The sequence below is a fragment of the Protopterus annectens genome, chromosome 3.part0 (assembly GCF_019279795.1).
Source record: "Protopterus annectens isolate FY-2018-M chromosome 3.part0, PAN1.0, whole genome shotgun sequence".
Lineage (NCBI taxonomy): Eukaryota > Metazoa > Chordata > Ceratodontiformes > Protopteridae > Protopterus > Protopterus annectens.
Window position 1 is genome coordinate 751,012,601 of NC_056731.1, and position 23,616 is coordinate 751,036,216.

At 35.9% G+C, this 23,616-nt stretch overlaps 1 protein-coding gene across 1 annotated transcript in view; it reads right to left on the minus strand.

Moving 5' to 3' along the window:
* Positions 1-10,248: 10,248 nt before the first annotated feature.
* The window catches only part of LOC122796539 (collagen alpha-6(VI) chain-like), a 52,430-nt gene continuing 39,062 nt past the window's right edge, over positions 10,249-23,616 (minus strand). The window contains exon 4 of the mRNA XM_044065099.1: positions 10,249-11,354. Coding sequence (XP_043921034.1) covers positions 11,182-11,354 — 173 coding nt within the window. The 3' untranslated portion in view covers positions 10,249-11,181. The remainder of the gene's footprint in view (positions 11,355-23,616) is intronic.

A 23,616-nucleotide genomic window follows, 5' to 3' on the forward strand; every position in this document is an offset into this window, starting at 1 on the left:
AGTGGAACCATAGTCATGGGTACTGGAACAGATGTTGGTTCCAGGGTCTTCGAGGCCTGGTCCGAGGTCAAAGGAGGAGAGTAAGCTGGAGAAGTTCCCCAACTCCTAATGGGAGGGGGGGTTTGGATGGTGTAGTAATCCCACTAGCTAAGCAGCTGATCAACAAGATGTACCACATAAAGTTCCGAGAGGCTCCTGGTGATATAGTGGATATTCCTGAGGGGGGGGGGGTCGGACCACTTTAGGAAGGGGCTGAACTGCCCCAGATAAGGATCCACCTTTGGAGAATATCGGGACAGAGGCTCCAATGGCACAGAGGTCTCGGTGGAGGCTTAAGGAAGAGAAGTCAGTTTTTCTGGGCTAGAAAAGGTTGTAGATGGTGCTGAATTTAAATCACTGGATGGCACCAAAAGAGACAGAATTTTGAGTTATATTGTCGGTGCCGTAGTGCTCGGTGCTGAAATGATAATTAGTGCCGACAGCACAACTTTAGCAGGCGGAACCGTAGAATGTGTTGTAGAAGTTATTTTCAGTGCAGTAGTCACGTTTAAGTGTTTAGACATGGGTTTCTATGATTTTTCACTGGACGAACATGGAACCGAGTGCAATCTATTTTTATGGGATTTGATTGGAGGAGTGAACCCTCCATTGCAGAGATAGCCTCTGAAAAAAGCGTCTTAAGAAGTCCTTTCAAAATAAGTTTATTACATCTCTCATTAAGGGTTCTAGAGCTGAACCCACGACAAATATCACAGAGAGGCTGAACAGTTAAATGAGATACATTCAGACAATACACACAAGATGTATGAGAATCAGAATTCGGCATCTACTGGCCGTACTGGTTGCATTGTTTGAAACCAGGCACTCCTTTTTTTCTGACATGGCTACAGAGATGTACAATAGAGAAAGATTTTTTTTTTTTAAGGGACAAAGAAAGGACAAAGAAAGGAAGGAGAGGGAATACCAACAATGGTATTAGAGAAATGTACCACAAGGGTAAGGGAGAGGGATACCAGTAATGGCATGTGAAGAAATACCTCAAAAGGGTACCAAAAGAGAAGAACAAAAGGGTTTCCAGGAAAAAGGGTTAACTAGCAACTAAATAGAAAGGTGAAAAGGATTCTCAGAAATACTTAGAAAAATGTATTTATCTAGGCTTAGTCGAGAGCTGGCTTGACATAGCTTTTCTGCAATGCGGCATACAAGATCTGGAGTAACTGGGGAAAGGGCACTATGGGTAAAGCTTAGCTCGAGAGTTTTTTGGCTGGGGCAAGCCTGGTATAAGGCTGACTCAGTTCCGAGGATGGAACCGACACCCATCAGTAAGGAATGAATGAAGATTAACAACATCAGATCTGTAGTTTTCACTTTTGTAAATAGCCAGGGGCAATTACCGCAAGCTTCCTCATAGACTGGATCTACTCACACAAGATCAGGAGTATTTGATACACCCTGACATCAAATCATCTTCAATTGACTGCCTGGATGATAGGATCTTAATTCGTTTTAGGCACCTGCTTACTGAGGATGTGCAGCTGGTGTAAGTGGAGACAAGAAAGCCTGCTACTAGCAAATTATATATTAGCAAATGGAAAAGGTTTTCTAGTTGGTACCAACAATATAACCAGCTCAAGGTTAGTTGTTCTGTTTTTTCAATATTTGTATGAGTTACTATCCTTTAGCCTTTTTTGTTCTTCTGTTAAGATTTGTTTATTGGCCATTTCAGCATGTCTACCCATGAATCTTCCTCTTTCAATGTAGTCTCATGTCAAAATGTTTTTGAAATGGGTTTTGCAATAGAGGCCTCCAAGTAAAGTCTTGACCCCTCCTTGGGATATTAATTTTGTGTTACAGATGCCAACACTTGCTCCATTTGTCGAGCTAACCTGGCTGATTTAAGGTTCTTATCATAGACAAAAGTTTTACTGATTGCTCTGACCTCTGCCAGAAGAGTTTCTGAGATGCAAGCTCTTATGGCAAGTCATCCCTATTTCATTTTCCACACGGATATGGTTTCTTTGAGAACTGATCCTTCTTTTATGCCTAAAGTGGTATCCAAGCTTACTTTAAGGCAAAATATCCATCTTCCATTTTTGCTTCCTGAACCTAAAAATGAGGGACAAAGGATACACTATACCCTGGATGTACACAGACAACTCCGGTACTATCTCGACAGAGCTAAGTGTGACAAATCATCAGATCAGTTGTTCATTTCTTGTGAAGGCAAAAAGAAGGGACAAACTGTGTCAAAACAGACTATTTTCAATGGTTGTCTAAGGCCATTACCTTTTGTTATAGTCACAATAACAAATCCATTCCAGACAGTGCCAAGGTCAATCTACCAGGGCCTTGGCTTCTTCTATGGCTTTTTGTAAAGGGTTGGATTCTAGAAGTATTCCAGAAACTGCTTCTTGGTCCTCTGCACATACTTTTACAAAACAATATAAGCTTGATTCCTTCTCTAGGTCCAGTTCAGGCTTTGCTAGAACCATTCTCCAAGGACTCCTGGACTCTTCTCCTTCCACCTCCCATATGTAATAAGCTAGGGTAATCCATGAGGCTACTGCATCAATAATAAATATGAAGAACACAGTACAGTCCTGTAAGTTGAACTTAAAACAACAGCAGATGTTTGAGGGATCACTGCTCCGACTTCCATTCCCCATAGTTTTTTGTGTTCTTTTTACGCCGGGGTGTGGATATTTATTTTTTGTTGTTTCTAGCATTGTCCTTCAGGGATCGGCCTCCTTCTGTCTTTTTGACATGAAGGTTCTAAAGCCTGGCAGCCAAATTGCCTGTTAAGGTACATGGAAGGTGCCCTGAAGCTTTGGAAGCTGGTTGGCTGTTCTATTCTTGGCAGGTTGTAACCCATATGGCTAAGACTATTACAGCAGTGATCATTCAGACATCTACTGCTGGGTAAGTTTACTTACACAACTCTTCTTTCCACACTGCTGGACCAAGCTCAAAAGCCATTTCAAAGCAACAAATCACTTGTATATTAGGCAAGTAGATAAAATGTGAAGACTTTATGTAATCATTTCAAATATGTTAGTGAAAGAAGTGTACTTTCAAACCAATGTTACTTATGCTTTAACAGAAAGGCATAATGACTAACAGATGCTTAACAAACTGCAATGTTTTGTCATTATCTTTGAGTATGCCAAATAATTCTGTATCTGAATAAATTGTGTCTCATGAATTACTGTAGAAATAGCAGTATGTGCATAGGTGGTTACTAGGCTATTAGCCCGAAGGTCTTTATAAGCATTGCCGTGTGTACCTAGTATAATACTACAGAAAAACAATATAAGCATCATGCCTAAACTTGAGATCTTAGTTAGCAATGACTGCTCATATCTAGTAGGGTCATAGGTGAAATCCCCAGAAAGAATTTACAGTTTTCCATCCATTATGTTGTACAGTAACTATTGTTTGTGATTCTGTGGGGTATAATTAAATGTATACTTTTATTGAAAACATCCAAAAATTCATTATGAAGTTGGTGTTTACCAAGATTATGCATGTGTTACTAATTCAGTTCTATGAAAAACTGAATTAGTAACACATATTCTAGAAAAATATAATTTGTTACTTTCTTCATGGGTAACAGCTACAGGCAAAGGGTTAATCCGGATGATTTTTTTCACATATACAGTGTTCTTGTTATACTACATTTTAAATTAATTTCCTTAAAAATCTGTTTAGTTGTCTCTTTGTAGTGGTGGTGACTATACATTATAAACTTAGAAAAAGTTACATTACTTCTGGTCTTACTTTTCTAATGTAGCTTTAAAATAAAACTGCAGTTTCAACAGATATTTTATTCCCTTACCGGTTTCATTTTATTGACTGTGTAGTTGACTGCAACTAAGAAAAAAATTAAAACATGAAAGGAAGTGAGAAAAAAAATGAAAAAAGCTGAAAGTAGGTAGGTAGGATATTGAGCCATGTAGAAAGAAAGGAAAATCAATAAAAATATGAAAAATAGACTCGGCATAATGACTATAATGTCAAGAAAACACTATATTCAGAATTAGTTTACTGCATTTTATCATCAGTATGTAAAAAAAAATATATATATATACATATATATATATATATATATATAGAGAGAGAGAGAGAGAGAGAGAGAGAGATCCCATCATGCTGAGAATGTACAGGCTGGGATTCAGAAAGGTTACTGCAAGTAATACACTTTTCCAATTCTTAGACAGCCCTGCTGCAGTTCTTACCTCAAAGAGGTACAGCACAGGTGCTAGGCTGTCTCTCTGGCATACTGAAAAAGATCAAACCAAATAAAAACACAAACTGCAAACTGCTGTAAAAGGATAAAATACACACTGAATCCAAAAATAAAAGTAAGCGCTTTCGTTTACTGAAATTAGCAAATTTCATCAGACAAATCAAGAAAATACAAACACCCTTATATAGGCTTTCAAGTCATGACATAATTTCCTAATTAAATACATAAACCAAGCCTCAAATTAAAGTGCTAAAGCATATGTATAATACAATACAAGTATATACAATCTATTCAAAAAAAATATATATATTTAAATAATAAAAAGCATCAATTAATAAATATATTATATAAATGTATGAAAACATATAAAAATGTATGGAAACATATTTTATCTAATCAGAGCCCTCAATTTAAGGATACTTTTGATAGAAACAGAATCATTCAAGCCTGGGGGGACTAATGCATTCAACTTCAGTTGCCAAATGAGTTCTTTTTCATCTAACTTCCAATCAATTGGCCAACCCCTAATATTGTCCAATATTTTTTCAATGACAAGAAACCTAAACTCTCATACAGTTGGTTAGAGTCAGGTACTAAACTGTTAGAACTTGTTGTTTGTTCATCACACTTATTATCTAAATGGTCAGCGTTAATATTCGAATGAACATCAACTAATTCAACAGTGCTAAAACCATCACTACAGGCCAATAAAGGTTTAAAAAAAAACCTTTGATCTTTTAGAAAGGACTTCATCAGTAAGATCATCCACTAATTTTCTGGGATATCCTCGTTTAATAAACATTTCCTTCAGTAGGTTGCATTCATCCATAAAATCACATTACAAAGAAACCATCCTTGCAGCCCGGACAAGTTGGCCCCTGACCACCCCTCTCTTCTGGGAGAAAGGATGGCAACTGGAAAAATGAAGGAATGCATTCAAATAAGTAGATTTTCTAAAAATCTTCAAAATGTACCTATTCAAAGAAAGATCTTTAATCAGTTCAACGTCAAGGAAAGAAATTCTGTCAGTTTTGAATTCCCACGTAAATTCTAAAAAGTTTGTGAATTTGGTGATATGCTCAACAAATAAATGGGCTGAAAGTTTATCACCCTTCCAAAGGATGAAAATATTTTCCAAATAATGAGTGTACCATGCAGCCCTCTTTTGGAAAACATGGTCCTTAAAAAGGAATTGTTTCCCCCAATAGGCCATCACAGTATTGGCATAAGTGGCCTCACAGGGAGAGCCCATGGCAACACCTGATTTCTGTAGATAAAAGTCTTTATTAAACAAAAAATAGTTGTTATTAAGCACCAGCTCCAACAGATAAATCACTAAATCAATACAGGAGCCATCCACACGTTGTTCAAGCAAAAAATCTCTAATCCATTCACAACCGGTGTCCTGAGGAATAACCGTATATAAATCACGGGCATCGATTGTGAGAAAGTTAAAGTTCTCAGAAAAAGGAAGATCATTCATAGCCCCTAAAAATGCCCATGAATCTTTACAGATCTGGGTTTCATTTCTCATAGCTTCTTTAAGCTTAGTGTTCACAAATTTAGCACATCCATATGTAATGGATTTTTAAGGGCTATGAATGATCTTCCTTTTTCTGAGAACTTTAACTTTCTCACAGTCGATGTCCGTGATTTATATACGGTTATTCCTCAGGACACACCGGTTGTGAATGGATTAGAGATTTTTTGCTTGAACAACATGTAGATGGCTCCTGTATTGATTTAGTGATTTATCTGTTGGAGCTGCTGCTTAATAACAACTATTTTTTGTTTAATAAAGACTTTTATCTACAGAAATTGGGTGTAGCCATGGGCTCTCCCTGTGGGGTCACTTTTGCCAATACTGTGATGGCCTATTGGGAGAAACAATTCTTTTTTAAAGACCATATTTTCCAGGAGAGGGCCGCAAGGTACACTCGTTATTTGGATGATATTTCCATCCTTTGGAAGGGTGATAAACTTTCAGCCCATTTATTTGCTGAGCATATCAACAAATTCACACATTTTTTAGAATTTACGTGGGAATTCAAAACTGATAAAATTTCTTTCCTTGACATTGAACTGAGATCTTTCTTTGAATAGGTACATTTCGAAGATTTTTAGAAAATCTACTTATTTGAATTTCCTTCATTTTTCCAGTTGCCATCCTTTCTCCTAGAAGAGAGGGGTGGTCAAGGGCCAACTTGTCTGGGCTGCAAGGATGGTTTCTTTGGAATGTGATTTTATGGATGAATGCAACCTACTGAAGGAAATGTTTATTAAACGGGGATATCCCAGCAAATAAGTGGATGATCTTATTGATGAAGTCCTTTTTAAAAGATCAAAGGGTTTTTTTAAACCTTTATTGGCCTGTAGTGATGGTTTTAGCACTGTTGAATTAGTTGATGTTCATTTGAATATTAACACTGACCATTTAGATAATAAGTGTGATGAACAAACAACAAGTTCTAACAGTTTAGTACCTGACTCTAACCAACTGTATGCTTTCTCTGATGCTGATATAGCGAAATTGAGTTTTATTACTACATTTTCTGTTGATGCCCCTTTATTGAGATCAATTATTTCTAAGAATTGGTGCTTTCTGTTAGATGACAATTCGATTAGAAATAGTGTGGATGATTCTCCTTTTGTGGTATTTAGGAAAGGTAGGAACCTGAAGGCCTTTCTTGAAAATGGAACTTTAAAATGCCACTTACCGCATTGTGGCATATTTAAATGTGAGGCTTGTCACTGGTGCAAATATATTAATGTTGTCAATTCCTTTGTCATAAATGGCAAAAAATATTACATCAAAGGCAAATGCAATTGTAATACTAGAGGGGTTGTTTATTTGAGTTCCTGTCTGAATTGCCCTGCTTTTTATTTGGGTAGAATGGAAAGACCCCCCCTCAAAAATAGAATTTATGAACATATGTATGCATTTGAAAAAATGAATTTGAATAATGCCTTGGCTATACACATTAATGTCTTTCCTAAGCATGAGTTTAGGTTTCTTGTCATTGAAAAAATATTGGACAATATTAGGGGTGGGCCAATAGATTGGAAGTTAGATGAAAAAGATCTCATTTGGCAACTGAAATTGAATAACTTAGTACCCCCGGGCTTGAATGATTCTGTTTCTATCAAAAGTATCCTTAAATTGAGGGCTCTGATTAGATAAAATATGTTTTCATACATTTTTATATGTTTTCATACATTTATATAATATATTTATTAATTGATGTTTTTTATTATTTAAATATATATTTTTTTTGAATAGAGTGTGTATACTTGTATTGTACTATGCATGTGCTTTTAGCACTTTAATTTGAGGCTTGGTTTATGTATTTAATTAGGAAATTATGTCATGACTTGAAAGCCTATATAAGGGTGTTTGTATTTTCTTGATTTGTCTGATGAAGTTTGCTAATTTCAGTAAACAAAAGCGATTACTTTTATTTTTGGATTCAGTGTGTTTTTTCTCCTTTTACATCCGTATACTGAAAAAGATAATGAGACATTGCAGGGGGAGGCGTATGATAATTAGCCATGTGCCAGCAGTAAGTACTTAGCACAGTTGATCGACTCATAGAAGCATTTCACTGCATAAATCCATACTGCTGGCTTTGGTAATTAATTAATTTGGCCACAAACTTAAGGTAAATCCATTACTTTCAATGGGGAGGTTGTATTAGAGGTAAGCGTTAGGGAGTTTAGCAGGTAGATAGTGTTGGGGGGTTGTATACATGTGTATGTGTGTGTGTGTGTGTGTGTGTGTGTGTGTGTGTGTGTGTGTGTGTGTGTGTGTGTGTGTGTGTGTGTGTGTGACTGCCACATGTGTGCCTGCTTGGGTGGTTGTACTAGGGGGGATTAGTGAGGAGATAGACATGCTAGTGGTGTGTGTGTGTGTGTGTGTGTGTGTGTGTGTGTGTGTGTGTGTGTGTGTGTGTGTGTGTGTGTATGAGTGTGATCCTATGAGGTGGGATTCAATGTAAGGTGAGTTTTTGTGCATGCGTATGTGCATCTCTGCTATACCTAAACTCCCCTTGACTAAAGAGTAAATCATGAAGTACTGGGAGACACAAGACACCAGGGACTGTTAAAGAAATCTCTAAGTTACTTCAAAAATTAATAGAACAACTGGTTGTACAGTATAAAAACTGTATGGAGGGGACACTAGACACCAGGGTCAGTCTTGAATATGACCCTAATCTACTTACAAAGGTAATATAGCATGGACTTTGTGGCACAATGCATGGAATAACAAGAGGGTTGTTAATTCACAAATATTCCGTATAAAGCTGAGGAAGTGCTAGATGACATCAGGATGTCTTTTTCAATATTACTTTAATCCACTTAAAGAGTTAAAAGAGCAACAGGTCTTGCCTCGCAGTGCATTTGCTAAGGTGACTTATCATTTGTGACATATGAGGAGTGTGGAAATATAAGAGGCCACATCAGGGATGTTCTTTAAATCTGATACAGGTAAGAGGTATGTTGGTATGTCCATATGTGTGTTAGTCTGTGTCTGTGTTTGAATATATGTACGTATGTATGTATTGGGTGGAATGAATGAGGGGGTGCTTGTGTAACATGATGCACTGGCCACCATTGTAAATGCATGCATATGTGTATGTATGGGGCGGAATGAATGAGGGGGTACCTGTGTAACATGATGAACTAGCCACCATTTTGAATGCATGTATATATGCATGTATTGGGTGGAATGAATGAAGGGGTACCTGTGTAACATGATGCACCAGCCACCAGCTGTGATTATTGTAAAGACAGCAGAAAAGCGCCTGCCAATTTTTGCAGTAATAACCAAGCAATTCATAGACATGCAAGTTAGCTGATGAGGTCTTTCCTCATTGTGGCTAATTTTTTTTTTTTTTTTGTGATCAAGCAAATAGGGCCTTTTTGCCACAACTTTACTGCTCAAAGCAAGGTTTGTTTCTTTCTGATTCCTGGCTTTAATGATGACTGGAAATTTGGCTAGGGATATTACACATATGAAGCCTTGTATAATTCTGAAATCAAACCAGGCCTAATGAATGAATTGTAGTGGAATGTGAATGCTATGTAGACATACATATTAGGAATAAATCAAGAATAAAGAGAAGCTAACTTCAATTTGTAGGAAAAGAATAGACAGCAGGGGAGATAAAACATGGTATAATTGAAATTGGTAGACATGGTTATGGGAGATGAAGGACTATCAATTGTAGAAGTTTCCAGTATTGTATAGTAGCCATACCTCTTAACCTCTTAGAGCAAGAAATCTGTACAAAGCCATAAATAAAAGTGGGACAAAGCCCCCAAAATAGGGACCATCTTTAAATATTACTCTTACTAACTTAGAAAGTTGATAGAAAAATAGGTTTTGCATTAGTATGAATTTTCTGAAGGGTATGAATTTTCTGAAGGATATGAAGTATGAAACTCAACTGTCTGTCATTATTTTCTAACTTCACTCTTTTATGATTTACCACTAATTTGCCAGAAAACCACAATTTTATGAAAAGCAGACCAAAAATATATGGCCAAAATCTGGACATTCTGTGAAAGTCTGTACAGCTGAAAGGTATAGTAACACTGTGGTATTCACAACATAAAATCTGGGTGATGCAAGGGCCAATGCTTTCTATATGGATATTTGTAGAACTGTGCTACCTCTTGGAAAAATGGCCTTGGTCAGATGAGATGCTTAATGCATCTCTTATTCAAACATAACCACAGAGTGTTATTATGTGACTACCCAAGGAAGCAAAAAATATGTTTACTTAATTATTCATGTCTGTAGTGATGCCTGTATTATTCGGTACATTTCCTAGTATAGCTCTGTTCGTAACATTGCAGTTTCAAAACCAAGAGAAGACCCAAATCAGTCCCAAGTATCTACTGAGTACCAAATGATAAACCATTTCATGATTTCATGTTCTTTCAGTTTGGTTGGTTCTAAATCACAGATTTTTTTTTTGTAGTCCTAGTAATACACTCGATTTTAAATGTTTTCATTATTCTTTATTCCTTTTACAATAAACGTAAATTAGTTTTTTTTTATAGCAATAATGTAAACAAAGCTACTGAATAGCCACTGTTTGAAATGTATTGGTAGTTCTTGTAACTCAAATAACCACTGATTTTGGCAGTGGGTATGCCCTTGGTAATAATGTCATCATGTGAGCACCAGTACAATTTCTGAAGACTAAAAACATTTCCACATCCCAGAAAATCCCAAAAATTGATCAGAAAATGATGACATTAAATTACAGAATATGACAGTATTCAGAATTCATCGTGTACTTTTTGTTTTTAGGAAGTATACCTGAGTGCACTCATCTAAAACTTAAAAGCCTGCATAAGCCAACTGTAATGACGATGACTTATGAGAATAAGTACATTTTCTGAAGACAAATCATTTTCATTTGACACAAATCTGGAAGTGATTAAAATTACAGAATATAATAAAAATCATGATTTCTTTTGTGTATCTGTTGAGTTTTATAATAGAGCTCAGTCCTTAAAAAAGAAAAGTGCATAATCTTGATCGTAAGTGCAGCATCCAGGAAATAACAGAGCTGATCGTTAGTATAACGATATTATAATTGGCACCCATTAATAATTTTGAGTTTGTGTATGTAGTGATACACTGTTCTAAAAAGGTACAAAGGACAGGACAACATTTCAGTCAGCTTATCATAAGTGATATCTTACCTGCATTTGCACGCATAAAATGACATACTGCTCAACAACATATACTCATCAGACTTATGGATTATTCTAATTTAAATAAAAGCAGGTCTGAACGCATTCATTAAAGATGGGACCCATGTTACAATTCATAGGAAACTTTTCATCAGTTTTATGTGAAGACAGATGTCTGTGTCTCTTTTGTCAAATCACATGGCTGTGGCACTCTTCAGCCTATATCATTAAAATGATGAGGTACAGAATTCTTCACAAGATGTCTTTGTTTCAAAGCGGTTCTCATTGCCACCACAACCTCCATACCAGAACCTTTTGCACTGAATTTGGTACCTATCATAGTACCACATTAAGCTGTATTCTTGGCAGGGCCCTTCATCAAGATCCATCTGGCAGATATCTTGAAGGAGAAAGAGAAGAATAGAGAAGAGAATTATTAACTAGCAAAATGCCACATTTTATAAACAAATTACAGATTCTGAACTAACGTGCAACAGTAGTCGTACACAATTAGAACAACAGCTGAACTAACAGGATCTTATCCACACCCACCTTCCACCTTTGCTGTATGATACTCTGGATATCAAACTATAAATGAAAACAGATGAAAAACATTATGTTGGAATCTAACCATACAACAGCCCTGGATAAACTATGATTTCCCTGTAATGCCCACTCTGTCAGGCATTATTGATTGACTGATTGATTACATTCTGTGCTAATCTCTAGGCTTTTCTTGTTACATATATAGGATCCAGTGCACATAAAAATGCAACTGCATTGCAGCCCACAGAATTACTAATGAGGAGCACATCTGTCTGTGACATTTCTGAACACAATATCCATTTCTTAAACACATCTGTGCATAACTTAGTATAAAATAATACAGTCTACCACTGCTGATATTCGAAAGTTCTGTTTACTCCAGACAGATTTAGGCATAGTCCTGACTTGCAAATGACAACACTGAATGCAGGAAACAGCAGTTTAACTGTAGCTCCATGCAATGAATGGAAGTTAATATGCTAACAAGGGCTCTAAGCATGGTCAGTAAGGGCCAAGAGAGGCAGGCTGGAAGTCTGCAAGGCAAAGACAGAAAGGTAAAGAAGATAGTCATCAGACACCCTTCATAATGGATGTCAGTAATAACCTGCTCACCAGTACACGGGACATCAAAGCCAGATGGAACGAGTACTTTTAGCAGCTTCTGGATGATGAAAACCTCACAGACAATGTACTGACCCAGACACAGCCTATGATGAAAGAAGGGAAGCCCAATCTAGAAAAACAATGAACAGCACTAAGGAAAATGAAAGCAGCAGGTTCAGATGAAGTCATGGCAGATATGATCAAGATGTGGGGTAAGATAAGGGAGAAATGGCTCTTAAGGATACTCATAGGAGTATGAAGAGAGAGGCTTATCCTGGACGACTGGAGAGCCAATGTACATGACAAAAAGTTGCCATTCACAACTGTGGACAATATAGAAGTATCAAACGTCTCTTACACTGCATGAAAGTTCAGAAGAGGTTGATTGATAAATAAATACACAGAGTAGTAGAAAGTACGAAGGGAGATGAGCAGTTCAGATTCAGATCAGGATGCAGCACAACCACACCTTTATTTGCAGTGAGACAGATAGATGAAAAGAAGCTAGAGATGAGGAATGAGACCATCTGAGCATTCATAGACATGAAGAAAGCATATGATAAGCAGCCACGACACATGACTTGGACAGACTGGTGATGGTTTAAAGTCTAGGAAACACTGGTAGAATTAGTGCAAACTACATAAAATAAACAAAAGTCTAAACAGTGTTTGGCCTCACAGAGGGATTCCCAGTGGGTATACATCAGGATTCATCTCAGAAGCCACTGCTACTCTTACTGGTGAAGGGCTACATTAACAAACAGGTCAGGGGGGACAGTTCAACAAAGCTGCTGTGCAGATGATGTGGCAGTACAGGCAGACTTTGAACAAGAATGTCTGTAAATGATGCAGGAAGAGAATGCAAAACTAAAGGCCCATGGGATGAAAGTGAGGACATTAAGACAGTTGTCATGGCAGCAAAAGAGAGAAATCAGAAGATGAAAAATGGATGGAAAACTAGTGGAAGAATTTAACAGCTTCAGGTATCTGGGAGGGGTGGTTGAAGAAGGGAAATCTAAATGAGGAGGTCAAAAGTAGAATCAGAAGGCACATGCCCAACACTAATGGAAGCAAACATGGCAGACTGTTACTGTAAAATATTACATCTGATAGCTATGCATAAACATTTTGTAACCAAGTCCCCAATGCTGCTACTTAGCAGAAATTCAGAGAATTACACTAATGCACTGAAGAGTGTTATTCTACTATTAAGGACTTAAATACAACTAATTGCTAAACTTAGTAACATCGCTTTGCCAATGTGAATATAGAGGGTTATAATGATGGAATCTTTGTGATAGCAAAAGCTTCCATATTCAGAAGTATGTATGCCTTTTTAATTCTTATGTCATGGCAAAAGATGCAGATATATTCCAGACATGTTCTGCATCTTCCACCACAAACAGAAATTCTGTACCAATCAGTAATGGAAGACCAGCATGGTGCCATATTCCAAAATCTTACTGCCTAATGCCTGTAAAATCCCGCATTTAGTAGCTATACATAAAAGACCAATTCCCTGCCAGAAATATGAGACCCATACAACATAAAACAAACTTATTTATAAGCAGAAACTGAGATAGTAGAAATTTGCTGTGACTCAACATCATTAAGACATTTTGTGAGCTAGGGAAGACATGATGGAGTGGTCCATCCAACAACCCTTGAGATATAGATATATGGGATTGCTTGATTTTTATTGAGTGTGTGAGTGGTCAAGAACTGTTTGGTTGATGCATACAGTTGACTAAGCAGATGATTGATATGGTTGGGAGACTGCACAATTCCTAGGATTGAGGAATATGCCCTTACCTTATATATATATATATATATATATATATATATATATATATATATTAACAGTGGTGTGGGGAACATGGGGAGGGCTTTCCCCTACAAAAAAAAAAAAAAAGAAAAATAATATTTTTTGTGTTTTTTTTAATGAAGATTTTGCATGCACCAAGATTTTGAGGTTGATAGTTTGGCAGCATCTATATCACATTGTCGAATTATAACAATGTCGAATAGCTAAAATGTCGAAAGTGACGTTCATCAAAACTGTTCTTGTGGGGGGCTGTGCACCCCACACCTCCCCCCACTAATTATATATACCAACTCCGAGATCGCACTACAGTGAGGAAAGGGCAAAACTTCTGATCCTCACTGTACCGCGATCCCACAAAAAACTTTTCGCTGAATGGCACTTTCAACATTTTAGCCTTCAACATTGTCATAATTCGACAATGTGATAGGAACCCATTTGGCAATTGACATTTGTGCTTTCAGTTATATATCATACATCCATATATGCACTAATTGGAAGACTGCAGTATAACAGTGTAGGGAAGTACATGAGATACTATAACCTCAGACTTTTTATATATTACTTTGTTCCACACTTACCATCCTGCTATTCTGAGGATCGCAGCTATGATTTTCTTTTCTTTTTTTTTTTTTTTTTTCAAAACAAGTTTATTGTTTTAACATATAAGAGAAATATCATAACAATTTTATACAAATAATTAAAAATAGGTATTATTATAATATTCAACAATACAACTAAAGTATTTACAAAGACATCCACTACAATCAGATCAATTAATTAAACTAAAATACTGTGCTATTGAAATTAGAATTTTTTTAACAAATTTTGTAAATTATCCCATACAATAAAATGTGATGTTTTTCTAGTTGTTCTCATTCTAATTGTGCTTATTTCCATATGACACATTATATTCATAACATTTTTAAATTCATTGAACGAAGGAGGTGTATCTGAAATCCAATTTCTAGTTATTATTTTCCTAGCCACTGCTAGGATAGACCATAACAAGGAAAGCTTGACCTTTTTAACACTTTGAGGTACAGGTGTGTTGAATAATATAAGAGACTTAGAAATAATGAAATTATCTGTAAAAAGAGCCTGCAAAAATTCATTAATTGACTTCCAGTATTCTTTCAACTTCATACAGTCATAAAACATATGAGCCCAGTCAGCATTAATTTCTACATTACATCTCTTACATAGATTATCTTTATTATTAATTTTATTCATCATCAAAGGTGTATAAAAAGATCTATGTAAAAATTTCCATGTATAAAGTCTCCAGACAATGGAAGATGTAGTTCTATAAGCAGATTCCAATATATATTGTTTATCTTGTTGAGTTGGTGGGTCCCCATTAATAGAGGTGAAATAATTCCAGTATGAATCTGCATTGTAAAAAGTTTCTTGTCTGATAATTTTATGTATATATGAAAGTTTACCTTTATCAGAAACTTTATGCAGCTATGATTTTCTGAAGGAGTGTGTTTTAGTTTTCTTCTAGCAGTTCTAAAACATTCTTAGAGTCATTGAGTGTGTGAGTATATATATATATATATATATATGTGTGTGTGTGTGTGTGTGTGTGCTTGTGGGACTACTTTTTTTGTTCGAAATTACATTATTTCGAACAAGAAAAGTACGGCCCCACTTTTGTGAAAGTGCACTTCAGTGAAAGTGCACTTTCGCGAAAGCTGATTCACCGAAGCACGATACGGTGGAGATAAGGAAATATATTCTTTTCCCCACTGTAGTGCGATCGTGGAGTTGGTATATTTAAGTAGCGGGGGTGCAGGGGGGCTTGGGCCCCTGTAAAACATTGTTTTTTGTTTATTTTGTATATTTGTTTACGCAGTTTAGAGGGAGATCAGAGAGAAGAACTGGGTGGACTAAAGCAGAAAGTAGCTAATGTGCTGGATTGATGATCTGGGAAAGTTATTTTTGAGTGGAAGGACTGAAACAAGTCTTGGTGTTCTTGCCACCTTTATATACATATGGATTTTCAAACAAATCACATGGATAAGGGGTCAGGAGGTACGCAAAATGTTTGTGAAAAATACACGTGAAGAAGGTAAAGAGGTAAGACTGGTAAAGGGGGCTAAGGATGCAGTGGCAGGGGAATGGGGAATGCTAGACCTCAGAAAACTATGCAACAGATATTAACATTGCCAGAAAGCTGAGCGGGATAAATAGAGATGGAGATGTGTTAGCTGAGATGGGTATTGTGAGAAGACAGTAGTGCTCACAGTGATGCAAGTAGCTGAAAGTATATGGATAAAGTTGGAAATGTGGGCTCAATAATACAGATAACCTACTCATGTTGTGGGCATGAGACTTTGCCAGGAAGTTTTGGGATGGAATTAGGAACATCTGGGATAAAGTAAATAAGCTTGAAGCCACACAGCTTTTATTTGTCCTTTTAGAGTAAATGAAGACTACTAGAGATGGTTACTACAAAAAGAAGTGAGATAATAGTGAGATGGATGAAGAGGTTAGTAGCAATGGGATGAGAATGTATGGAGATGGAGGAAGCTAGTGTGGCTGAGGCAAAGTGTGGGTAGGGGAAACTTCTAAGAAAATGTTAGATATCAGGGAAAACAAATGAAGAAATGGGGAATGACCATACAGAATGAAAGCTTTAAGTAGGAGAGGGGTTGAAGGAAAATAAGAGAATCCAGGTAGCTATGATGTAATGGGTAAATAGTGATAGAAATGGGTGAGCTTTGTGACCATTACCAGGTGTCACAGCCTAATATAAGCTACAAAGGACTATATGATACACTCATAAAATGCTTTTGTTTGGAAGGGAGAGTAAAGCTCATTTGGCTAAACTTTGCTTTATGAAGATTTAGACAAGATTAGAGATAGAAGTGTCATAAGTGATGGTGCCAGGTATTATAGTTGTGGAGTATCATAGAATAAATTTAATATAACACTGTTCCATATTTATTTATAATCTGTATTTACCTGAGTATGTATTTTCTCCTTTATATTTTATGTTTAAATTACTTATGGCACATCAATAGATTATGCCAAATTCTATTTTGTACAGGGCATATTTTTATTTAATGCATTTAATTTAATTTTTTTTGTATATTATATATTTTATATACTTTGTATATGTTATTTTGTCACCATTAAAAGTGCAACTTATGCTCTAAAAGGAGCTCTTAATGCACCTTATTTTTTTGTGTTGCTGCAATATGTTAATAGGTATGATTTAGAAAAAAAATGCACCTAAGACTGCTAGTTGACCTTTAAGGATTTATATGCAGTTCAACAATGAAGCTGTCCACGCTATACTGTCTTTATCAGTACAGAGAAATCTGATGGAGTCATGTTTCAGTAGAAAATGCCCATATTTAGTAAAATTATGTATTGTTTGCACATCTAATGTAAAGACAAATTTGTACATATTCATTATGGATATACACTCCATTTCCTGGCATGATAAGATGTCATATAGCCAGCCATAATGGAAATTGACTATAATGCAACCATGCATATTTGTTATCTCCATGTAGTTGTTTATTTTCAGCATATATATAGATTAATTTTAGGACCTATCTAGCTTTTTATACTAAAAACTTCTGCTGAACATAATTTGGTAGTGTGATTAAATTTTAATTCCTGGTATAAAATACAGACATACAACCAGAGGTGTAGCCAGCTAGTCTTGTGCCCACTGCAGTCTGTCCACTCAATTTGGCACCCCCAAAACTTTAAGCCAAGGGAAAAAAAAGACTCATCTACTTTTACCCTGAGGCAAACTGTCTGCTACAGTTTATACCACACACTGAGCACTATAGCGCTTCAGTTGTGACCACAAATGTAGTACCAGTACCACACACTGAGCACTACAACGCTTCAGTTGTGACCACAAATGTAGTACCAGTACCACACACTGAGCACAACAACGCTTCAGTTGTGACCACAAATGTAGTACCAGTACTACACACTGAGCACTACAGCGCTTCATTTGTGACCACAAATGTAGTACCAGTACCACACACTGAGCACTACAACGCTTCAGTTGTGACCACAAATGTAGTACCAGTACCACACACTGAGCACAACAGCGCTTCAGTTGTGACCACAAATGTAGTACCAGTACCTTCTCTGTATCTCAGCTATGCTTCAGCTTACAACTCTCTCCAGAAATATATTCCCATTTTGGCCTTGTCAGCAAAGCATTTTTGAATGTCATTCAACGGTAAATATAAATGACAATTATATAACTACACAGTTTTATTTCTTACCAAATTTCAACTAATTTCACATAAGTTCTGTATATATTTATTTATTTATACATAACTTAAAAAGGTGGTGCAGAATTGTCCTTAGTTTAAAATAAACATTATGCACTCATATAAAAACTGCCACACTGTACTGATAAGTCTAAAGCAAATGCTATGAAATGTTTCCAGAAAAGAGCTAGCAATTAATTTTTTCTGAACCAAAATTACTTTGTTCCATATTTAATGACTGTTACTTTATTAATGGAAAATACGGTAATGTGTACATAATACAGCAGAAATATACACATAAATAAATGCTACAGAATTTGTTTAGTTACTCAAAAAAGAGGACTCTGGCATCTCACGTTTTCCGTGCTGTTCTTTGTGGTGGAAATATTGCAGCACTGGCAGTGGTAGTAGTGAGTTTTTGTTGCATGCTCATATGTACTGCTGTTTGTCTTTGTACCTCGGTTGGCACACATACACACACAGCTGAGACCTCGGCAGAGCAAACGTATACATTTTTGTTAGATCCTTTTTCTTAGGAAATGGTGGCAACATAGCTGGAAGGTATCATTAAAAGACAAAGATTTGTATATGCAATGGGCAGATAGCTGTGATCACATGGTACATTTCTTCATTATGAACTACCCGCCTTACTATGTACGGAAGCTACATGTACCACTTTTCTTTTTATAGATCAGAAAGCACTCAATTTTTGATAGACCTGTTAAATTTTGTTTTGAATATAAATGTTTTCTACTACAAGGGGGAATGTTACTTGCAGAAGAGAAATACAGGCATGGGGCTAGTTTTGCCCCTACGTATGCCAATTTAAATATGGGAATTTGAATCCCATGTGGTAAATAATATCCATGTTAATTTATTTTATAACAATATTGTCTACTGGAAATGCTACTGCTGAGTGTGGTGTGGAACTAATGAAGTCCTCAAGGAATTCTGTATGATTCTAAGCAGTAATTGTTTTGGTCTTTCATTAACATGTACTTGCGATTTCTTTACTTGTAACTTCCTTGATGTTACAGTTATGAAATTGTTGGATGGAAGTCATTTAACAAATGTATAAACAGAAAACTTTGTCATAAAAATTTTCTACACAACAGCAGTTGCCACCCTTCCCATATGATTAAAAATATTCCCTTTTGTGAGGCACGTTGTGCACACAGAATTTGTAGTCAGGAAACAGAATTTTGGAAGGAGATGGATGCACTGAATAACATGTTCCTGCATATGGAGCTTTTCTCCATGGCCATCCACAGACAAGATGCTCATGCTAAACCCAGGTAGACTATCCTGGTAAACAAAAGTAAAATAAATAAACTAAATCTGCAGATATTAGCCAGGCAACAGGTAGGGTTAAGACAATGACAAGGTCACAACTTTACTATATAAAAACAGGAGCCACTCAAGTACATTCAATCAGACCCACAGATTTCCTTACTAGATATGACTCAAATACTAGAAGTTTAAAGGTATGTCTTCAGAATTTCTGGCATATTCCTACTAATGATGAGTTTTATGGTAATAATCATGGATGATAAGGTTACTTTTCTTTCATAAAAGGGAAATCTCTCTGACATTTTTCTGGCTATGAGAAAGTAGGAAAACCAATGCAAAACAGAGAAATATTACAGCTAACATTTTAGTAGGATGTTTCCCTTGTGGCCATTGTACCCACTGTCAATCTGCTTGCAAAACATTTTTTTTAACTTTTGTCATTTCAACCAAGCCGTGTGATATATGGTCTTTCATTAACTGCAAGACCAGATGGATTATCCTTGCTGTTTGTGTGGTTCATTTCACTTTGTACAAACATCCATTTAGTTTAAACAGAGTATTTCTCCACATATGAGTGATATTAATGGTAAGAGGGAATGCAGTGCACTCTATAGATACAAAATGGTACATCTGAATGCTATATGCATGAATATTGGAATTAACATCCTTAAGTGTTCTGACTTAGCAAGAAGCATGACATTTTAGATGAAAAGGAAAAAACACTGGATATTCAATCTAAGAGCTATGTATGCCCCAGGTCTGAATTACTATATTTAAAAATAAATTAAATATGTTTTGAGACAGCTGCATCTCTGCTTGTTAGGAACTTTGATTTTATTAAGTCTTTACAATTATTATCCAAGTTGTAGGATGAGTGGGACTAACCAGAACTGACCAATAGAGGTCAGCATTTAAATGGTATTTTTTTCAGCCTTAGCTACAGAGTGAACTGCTGGGAGTTTTGTTTATCCTCCATTTTAAACTGTAATTTAGTGAAGTTACTTGTTTATATTTATGACTTTTTTGATAACTATCTGCACAACAATTTAGTTATAAATTGTTTGCTAGTTTGTATTGATTATTGTTGAGTGCATCTGTTAAGGTTGGGTGAATTCAGTTGATGTATATAATCATTAGGTACATGGGTGAAGTATTAATACTCATGCATGTTTTGTACTAGATAAGCTTTGAAAAAGTCAGCAGGGGTGAAAATGTGCAGTCTGCAGACTCATTCGTGTTCAATAAAGGTTTTTTGGGGGGACAAATTTTATAATTATTTATAAATATGGACATGTTTTTGGTGTTTTATCTGTCTGTCTAGCTATCTGTGTGTGTGTGTATGTGGGGGTGCCACATCCTATGTATGGAAAAATGTAAAGAATGTAAAATATACCTTTAAAATTGGCAGAGATAACTGTGCTTGTAAGAGTTATCACAATTCTATCAGTTGTATTAGTTAGATAATGAGACACCATCTGCATATTCTGTATGGTATAAAAAGAGTTTGTCTATTTGAAGAAAAGGAAATATATTAATCTTACTTTTCACATGGGGTAAACCAGGGGCTTTGCACAAAGGTCAGAGATTTGTGGAATCCAAGCCAATTAGCTAGGCTTAAAAATGGCCTGTAAGGGCAGCTAGTCTACTACTTGCCTATGAATGGAAGTTTGGGGAAGTAAGTTAAAGTTAGTGCTGAAAGTTTTTTTTGCATTTAGTGTGTGTGTGTGTGTGTGTGTGTGTGTGTGTGTGTGTGTGTGTGTGTGTGTGTGTGTGTGTGTGTGTGTGTGTGTGTGAGTCAGACATTAGAATTTTACACACCGTCATTTTACTATTTGTTCAATACCTTTATTAAATTATCAATTAAGGCATAGGCAAACAAAAATTGGCATGTTTCCAGTTATATACATTATATATCACATTCTTTTTCTAACTATAGCCAGTCCAAAATTACAAAAGTTGCTGAATTTTTGACTTCCTTTAAACCTCACTCCTCCTCCTTCTGAACATTGCTCTACAAGTATTGTTTCCACAACTTCTATGTACTTCTTTGTAATTTGCTCCTTCCGTTTTCTAAAGATCCATCTTCCAGTTCTTTTATTTCTGTTAAAATACTGAACAATTCAAATACAATTGGTTTACACACTGATTTCCATCTTCTAGTAACTGATTTTTGGCAGCCACCATAATTAAACTTAATAAGACCTTGCTATGTCTAGGCAATTCAGATCATGTATCCCAGCTCAAAAGAATAATTTCCCTAGTTACTCCAATTTGCTCAACCAATATTTCTGACAGAGTACTCTGTAGGTAACTTTTAAAGTCTGCCAACTCATTAAACTCCCGGAACATATGTTCCCAGTTACTTCCTTTTTTTTTTTCATCACGCCTCCAACATTTCCTTTAACTTAAGGAAAAATTCTTTGGATTCTGCTTAGGGTATAAAAACACCTGCTCCCAGTATCTTATTGATTCTTTTGACAGGTTGTAGCCAATAAATTTCAGCCCCCACTTTCCAATTCTTTGTACCCTAATTGCAGTCATCCTTACTGGCAAAATCTTATTTCTCCATTCTCATGTTGGATTAGTTTAGAATACTTTCTGCTAATTTATGAATGTGATATTCTGTATGGCTGTTATTCTCCTTAAAGATCTGCATCTAAAATCCCAGTGTCTCATTTCTTAAATTTCCCACTGCACATCATTGTCCCTTTCCACTTTGAATTATAGCATTCTGCTTGTGGTATGTAAATGAGCGTTAGTTGTGTAGCTCTAAAATTTCCCTTCAAATCAGGTAATCCTAAACCACCTTGTTCTAATGGAAGGATCACTCTATCCCACTTAACCATTGCCCTTTTCCCATCCAGATAAATTCCTTCAACTCTTTATATTTATTGTCCACACAACATCTCATCTGGTTGATAAAAATATGTCTAATCTGGATATAAAACTAAACAGACTAAAACATTTTCACTGCTTGTTTCTTACTATCCATATCCATAAACATGAACTTCCAATTTCTCAGTTTTTGCATTTCTTTTTGTTTTGTCTCTTCCCGCATATTCTTAGCTGCCATAACAGAAGTGTTTTAAATTCATACTCCTAAGTACTTCTTCTTTTCATGTCCCCATAAATATGGACATTGGTGAACCAATTCATGTGTGGGTACACAATTTACAGTTATAGCCTTTGTTTTTTCATCACCAATTTTGTATCATAAAAAGACTTGAAACTGTCTCAACATATTCCACAACACTAAAATGTCCTTTTATGGATTTAGTAAGTACAAAATAAAATTGTCTGCAAATAAAGCCAGCCTTTCTTGATTACCATACCAAATATATACTTGAATTTCTGAGCCCCTTATTTTCTTTGCAATGACTCTAAAACGCAAACAACAAAGGAGAAAGATAAAACCCCTGCCTGATTCCTCTGTTCAAACACAACTTACTGTATCAGAGAGAAATTGTCCCACTTTAATTCTTTCCTCTGATCTCTCTTATAGCTTCCTAATTAACTTTATTATTTATATCGGGGAATAAAAATACTTCCATAGCCCTACTCATAAAATCCCAGCTTACTCTGTCGAATGATTTCTCTGCATCAAGCCCCACCAACAGCAGCATTATTTTTTATATGCTGCTTCCCTCTGGATCATCATCATTTTATTAATGTTGTCAAAAGTTTGCCTTCTCTCCAGAAAGCCACATTGAGCTACATCAATCAGTTTTGGCAACACCTTTGTCATTTTAAGCTAGTATAGAAATAAACACTTTGCAATCATGGTTTAAAATTAAAATAGGTTTATATGAAGCTGGGCCTTTATCTTTTTTAGGTATTAGAGTCACCACACCATTCTTTCAAGATGTTGGTACTTCTCCTCCTTTAAAAATATTGTTAAACAAAACCTTCCAAATCTTTTATCACTTTCTTCCATCCTAATTTCCAGATTTCCACAGGATTACCATCTTTTCCTGGAGATTTTCCTGCAGATTGATTATGTATCACTATTTTTATCTCATTTCCTCCTATCTTAGCTAACTGTTAAGCCTTATCTACCTCTAACCTTGATATACCTAAGTCTTTCATAAATATTTCCATTTGTGCTCTTTCTTGACTTCCATACTTCTCTGCTTTATACAAATTGTCATAAG